The sequence below is a fragment of the Primulina eburnea genome, chromosome 10, assembly GCF_022965805.1.
Source record: "Primulina eburnea isolate SZY01 chromosome 10, ASM2296580v1, whole genome shotgun sequence".
Classification (NCBI taxonomy): domain Eukaryota; kingdom Viridiplantae; phylum Streptophyta; class Magnoliopsida; order Lamiales; family Gesneriaceae; genus Primulina; species Primulina eburnea.
Window position 1 is genome coordinate 33,251,108 of NC_133110.1, and position 7,097 is coordinate 33,258,204.

General features: G+C 34.8%; 1 protein-coding gene across 1 annotated transcript; it reads left to right on the forward strand.

Annotated features, from left to right (window-relative positions):
• The first annotated feature begins 3,069 nt into the window (after positions 1-3,069).
• Positions 3,070-5,649, forward strand: LOC140803304 (cytochrome P450 78A5-like). The gene is made up of 2 exons (XM_073159119.1): positions 3,070-4,155; positions 4,763-5,649. The coding sequence occupies exons 1-2, from the start codon at positions 3,169-3,171 to the stop codon at positions 5,366-5,368; spliced, it is 1,593 nt and encodes a 530-aa protein (XP_073015220.1). The 5' UTR covers positions 3,070-3,168; the 3' UTR covers positions 5,369-5,649.
• The last annotated feature ends 1,448 nt before the right edge of the window (positions 5,650-7,097 follow it).

Here is a 7,097-nt window from a genome sequence, read left to right on the forward strand (position 1 = left end):
GCTTCTCGTTTTTGCTCGGACAATACTTCGGCTTCGATTTTTAGGCTAACTTCGGACGATTTTCGGCAGAGTTTTGGCTAGGATGACTGCTGGATTTTCGAAATTTCAGCAAGAGAATTCAAAATTTTGGGGTGAGGAATGGCTAGGCTTGATGGTGTATTTATAGGTGAGAGAGAGACCTAAACTTGGTATTCAAATCATACCAAAATTTGCTCCAAATCTCTCAATATTGACTCCAATATTCTTGCCAATTTTCGAAAAAGCATCTACCTAAGTTGTGAGATTTCTTGATCTCATGTCCCTTGATTTGGCTTGAAAATTTGGTGGCTAGATCCAACGGTTTGGTGCAAGGTTTTGATGATTCCCTTCCATCTAACCATCACCAATTTTGGCATTTAATCTAGGGAGATTTTCGAAATTCTCATGCAATATCACACCCTAAATTCTTTAATTTGTGTGATATTCAAATCTTGTCAAATTCCCTTCCTAATTTCGAAAATTGCATGCTAAATCATAATTTAATAACTTAATATGGTCCATCCAAGAGTATCTCCATCTTTTCCATAAAAAATTCTCCGATGTGTAAATCATATTTTAATACAAAACAAAATCTTATGCTAAAACTTTCCTTACAATTACTTGATTACAAGGTGGGAAAAATATGGTCCTTACATCAACTTCATTTCATAATTTTTTTGAACAAATCTCCCATAGATTGAAGAAGAAATGTAGAAAATGGAAGGAGATGGATGATGATTTGCGTGGAGAAGAAGAGAAATGATTGAGAATGAGTGGTGGAAGTCAAAGTGAGCTGAAAAAATCGATTTTCGCATCTGTTAGCGCCACGACGCCACTTTTCAGCGCCTCAACGCCAAATTTACGCAGCTCTAGAGCCTAGGCGCTACTATTCTAGCGACGTAACACTTGAATAGTGTTGATGAACAATAATTTTTTATTTTTATTTTTTCAATATTTTTTTAATTCAGGCATTACAATGTATATAATTTAATAGTATTCAAAGTTTTAATATAATTTACCTAACATATGTTTGAAATTTTAGTTAGATCGATAGATATTGATAATATGTAGCATCACATCAACATGATTTTCAATTGGGCACGAAGAATGCATGGCCTTTAATATTAGAATAAAGAAATTATAGATTATCTGAATTTAAAACATGTAACCAGAGCCGTACCTTTTATGAGGTCAACCAAGCTGTTGTCTCAGGGTCCGGCCCAATAAGGGGCCCTTTATGTACATAAATATATATGGTATATGTTATTTGTTCTTTAACTTACTCCAAATCTCAACCCTGATTTTTGTTCTCATTCAACAAATAAAGTTTATGGTCCCCTATTTCTATTAAGCTTAAAGATAAATAATTTTCTTCATTAATTATGATTTATTTTCATTTCAAATCTTAATTATAAATACACATTTATATTTATATTTGTAGATTAATCTATCAAAGGATACTCACTGAAAATAAAATTTACTTGCGATATGGACACTGTAATGTGCTTAAAGATCATATTAATTTAAATATAACTAAAGCACACATCGAATTATTTAAAATCTTTAATGAGTTATAATTGAATTATGAGTTTTTAATTTTTAATGCGCGACTTCTAATTAATAAGTGGATACTCTAAGAAAATAAAATAAATTGTGAATAGAGCTTGAATGTGTGGACCATTGAAAGCTGAAATTCATTGTTTGTTGGGACTTCTTTGTTCTTTTATTTTGTGGTTTGTTATTTCGACTCAAATTTTTTTTTTTGATTTTGTGTTTCTTCAATCATATAGACTAAAAGTGTAGTTTCTACAAGAATTATCTTTGATCAACAATATCGCAAGATAAACTAAATGGGCCAACTATGTTGTTGATTGAGAAAGAAATGGTCTGACAATTGGATTACACAGATTTGATAAATATTTTCGCCTCTTAAAAACTAGACGAGTACCACTCATTCAACACAGGTACGGCTGTGCATGTAACTGTATTACATTCTATTTCTAATATGTTTTAATAAAATAATTTAATAACTAATAGTAAAGTTGTGTTACTAAAACTTCACGAGATGTCCGAGTTGGTGATATATGTTAACGTTTTAGTCAATGATCAAGAATTCAGTTCTTCATGTCAATATCTTTTCAGATGATCTTCTCACATATTGCTTATCTAGTATGGTTTACCTATATTCTAACATGGTTTTCAAGATATTGTGTTAGTCTTAGTATTTGTCAAATACGTATAAAAGGTAGCAGCTAAGAATTTCCATGTCATATACATATACATATACATATATATATATATATATATATATATATTCACACAATAATCCAACTACACATACCAAAAATTTATCTTACCATTAACCCTCAAACTATTTAAATTGTATATGCTTATAATTTTTATTATATTATTCCAACTAATGTTTTAAAATCAATTTTAAAAATTGATAAAAAAAAAATTGCAAAATTTGTCCTCTGAATCGTCTAATCTTAATTTTTTTCTCCACCAATTAAGTAGTCTAATTTATGCCTTTTCTCCTCATAACTCATCGACCATCAATAATAATATGTCATCATATATAGATGATGTGCTATTTTTATAAGAAAAAATATCAAAATTATATAAATTTTTTTTAATTAAATATAATCGAAACTTAACAAGTTGTACGATTAAAATTTATATTTGACCGATCAGTTGTTTTTTGGTCAAATTGCAACACCACTCTTGTAAAATTTGTTGAATTTAAAATTTAAAAGTCTTAAAAATAAAGTATAAATTTTTTAAAAAATGAAAAATAAAATAGACTAATATGTTTTAAGAAAGTTTTTATTTCATCGGAAGGTGTAATTAAATTGTTTTTTCACAAAAAGGTTGTAATGAAACTAACTCAGTTACTTTCCGTGATTTACGATAATATGATGTCTCACAGCATAAACATGGTAAAAAAAGAAATTTACATTTTATTTTAATATTATTTATTTTTTTAATATTAAATATTATTTCAATCAAATTTGGTGTAAGCTTTTCTATTTAACCGTTCTGTCACACTCTTTCGTCTCATTACTCCCACTCCCCCTGCTCTCTCGAACAAACCCAACCTCGTCTTATTACATTACAAACCCAAGAAATCACAGCTCTCCCACGATTCAAATGTCTTCAGACTACGGTTTCCTCTTCATTCCGTCCGCCGGTTACTCTTCAACGGTGCCGAATGTTGAGCTTTTGATCTGTTTCCTTATGTTTTGCGCGATATTCGCCTTCTGGTTGACACAAGGCGGGATTGCATGGGCGCTTCTGAAGACCCAAATGCGGCTGAGGAGTGATCTTCCTGGCCCATCTGGCCTCCCTCTTCTGGGTTCTGCTCTGGTCTTCACGAATTCCTTAGCGCACAGGATCCTCTGCAAAGTCTCTCAGACCTTAAAAGCTTCGTATCTGATGTGTTTCTCAGTCGGGTTCACGCGTTTCATCGTTTCGAGCAGCCCCGAGTCTGCTAAAGAGATCTTGAACAGCTCGGCCTTCGCGGACCGGCCCGTCAAGGAATCCGCGTACGAGCTTCTGTTTCACAAGGCCATGGGGTTCGCGCCGTATGGAGAGTACTGGAGGAAGCTTAGGAGAATCTCCGGCACCCATTTGTTCTGCCCGAGGAGGATATCACGTTTCGGGGAGTTCCGGGAGAGGATCGGGCTTCGAATGGTGGAGGAAATGGAGCTGCAGATGGGGAGAAATGGAGAGATTGATCAATTGAAGAATGTGCTGCACTCTGGTTCACTAAACAATGTGATGATGAGTGTGTTTGGCAATATGTATGATTTTAATGGCGAAAATGGAGACGGGGCAGAGCTAAAACGATTAGTAAAAGAAGGGTATGAACTGCTTGGCATATTCAACTGGAGTGATCACTTTCCTGTTCTGGGGTGGCTGGACTTGCAGGGAGTTAGAAGGAGGAGCCAAGAATTGGCGTGTAGGGTCAATATTTTTGTTGGAAATATCATAAAAGAACATAGGCTAAAAAGGGCTGGTAAGAATGGAGGAATATCACATCTTTCTGAAGAAAATTCCCATGATTTTGTTGATGTTTTGCTTGATTTGGAGAAAGAGAACAAGCTCACAGATACAGAAATGATTGCTGTTCTTTGGGTAATTAAAATTCTAGCTAATTCTTGATTTAACATAAATGACATATGTTTTTTCCATTATTTTAACTTTTTTTATTCATTCTATTTTTTTTCCCTAGAATATGCTCATGTTGCATGAAGTACCTATAGTAATTTTGATGATTTTTTGTTTCTATATGGCATTAGTGCCACAGGCATTGCATGATGGACATCATTTTCACCTTTCTATAAATTTGTATTTGCCTGATTTGTTTTCTGTGTTAAATGCTAGAAAACATTTATGCGCATCTATAGGATATCATATTTTAGTCCTTTTATGGTATATTTACTGTAAATATATTTTCATTAAAAATAACATGTAATGAACTTTTACTGCTCTGTCCTACGGTAATGTTGGTTCACCGCGAATTCGTTTTTGACATAAGAATCTGAATAATTTTAGGCCCTTGTAGTCTGTTGTAGATGATGGCAACATTGATTTATATTCTCCAATAGTTGAAATATCTCTTCCTTTATAATATATATATTCATTTATACATTAATCCATCTTTATCTCGAACTAAATTCTTTTTTTTTGTTTTCTTTGATCAATGGAGGAATATTTGTTTATGATCTGGTTTTTTCCTTAGGAAATGATCTTCAGAGGGACAGATACAGTTGCCATTCTTTTAGAATGGATTCTTGCAAGAATGATTCTTCACCCAGATATCCAAGCCAGAGCTCAGGGCGAAATCGACGCCGTGATCGGAACCAACAAGGCAGTAGCCGATTCCGATCTCCCAAATCTCCCTTACATTCAAGCTACTGTGAAGGAGACACTCAGGATGCACCCGCCAGGGCCGTTGCTCTCCTGGGCCCGTCTCGCCATCCACGACACTCACGTGGGCCCACACTTCATCCCGGCTGGCACCACCGCGATGGTGAACATGTGGGCCATAACGCACGACGGGAAGATATGGCCCGATCCCGAAAAATTCCGGCCCGAGAGGTTCCTTGAAGAGGATGTCTCCATTATGGGATGTGATCTTAGGTTGGCACCTTTCGGCGCGGGGAGAAGGGTGTGCCCCGGTAAAACGTTAGGCCTCGCCACGGTTCAGCTCTGGCTGGCTCAGTTACTTCATAAGTTCCGATGGATGGATTCAGATAAACACGGCGTCGACTTGTCGGAATGCTTGAAACTGTCGATGGAAATGAAGAAGCCATTGATCTGCAAAGCTTTTCCTAGGATTTCTTGAAGTTACATATATAAAGTTGTGTTGGTGTTTAGTTTGGTCTAAATCCCATGATTTAGATAAATGGGGATTAACTTTGATCACAAGCACTGAAATCTTTAGCTTCCAAAATGATCGAAGAATATATAGATTATGAAATTAAAGATCAAGAATGTTGGTGTAATTAAGGTTGAAAACCAGAAGCTATAGGCTATGGTCATTTTCTTGTATTTGGCTTTGTAGGAAGGCATGCTGCATTTTGTACATAGCTTTAGAAAATATAAGCTCGCGTTATTCATGAAATTTGGCAAAGTTTCGATATACCAAACATACGAAAAGCATCCTTTTACAAAATCCCGATCACTTAGAAGACCAAAATCGAATCTGTAAGGAATTGTTGTACAGGAAATAAATATAAAACATTATAATGTGTGTATCAGAAGGTAGTGTTGTGTCCGGTGTTGTCAACACTGTACGTAACACGGCAGCGGAAGTTAAGTATTTAACACACAAATATAACTTTAATAAATTAACACCAGATTTAAATTATGCACAAGTACGAATACTTGTGCGATGCCTAATGACAAAAAATTTACTAGAAAAATTATGTAAATCGTTTACACCAAAACAATACTAGTGAGAAAACAAAACCAAATTCCTTGACACTCCAAGGATTAAAAATGCATCAAAACAAACCACATAAAAACTAGATGCATTAAATAAAAAAGTGTGTTGCTTTAACCAAACGAAACCACTCTTCGATCAACACTCTGCGTCAGTGTTGTTCTTGAATGTTGGCAACACCAATCGGCAACACTGTATATGCGAATCAATCACACAAAATCTTCAACACGAAAATCTTCAATATCTGAACTCTGTGTGTGTTCAGAGAAATCCAGCAGCTCTCCTACGCTGTAAAGTGATCAACCGATCGCACGAAAACTTCTCACAAGGAAAGGCTCGGCTCTCGTATTTTTCTTCTAAGCGAGAACTCTTGTGCCGACCTTTATGTGCACTCTGAAAACTCCAACACCTCCTCTCCACAACAAAGTGATCACACGATCACACAAAAAACTGTAGAACAAATAAATGTTGGACTCTTCTGATTTTTCTATGTGAAAAGCACACTGTCCAACACACTGAAAAGCCTCTCTCACCAAAAGCCTCTTCTCACTCTAAAGCCTTTTTTTTTCTCTCTCTCTAAAAGCACTCTCTGAACCCCACTATACGGCTGCAAGACTTCTCATATTTAAATAGATGGCTTGACCTAAAAGTTATTCAATAGAAGAGTCTTACAAAATATGGAAAACATATTTTCATTAGGGATAACACTCTTTTAAACATGGATAGAATATCTTGGAGATATATATCATATTAAAAACAAATCATATAATATCTAGATATAAATCAATCAAGTTATTATCATCTAGAATTAAATCAAGCAAGATCTCATCATCTACAAATAAGTAAACCAAGATATTATTATTTAAATTAAATCAAGCAATATTTGATAATCTAGAAAGGCAAAATCATAAATTGATAATATCAATTTAGCAAAATAATAAAGGAATAAAATATTCCTTTCAATCTCCCTCTTTTTGCCTTTCTGGACAAAACATCCAAAAATGATAATCTTGGTTAGCATCGCAGTCAGTTAAGCTTCCCCTGCATTGGAATGTGTCTCCCCCTGAGTCAAAGTTCATCTCCCCCTGAATTAAACATGTTAGAACACTGGTGTTGTTGATAGTGTTGT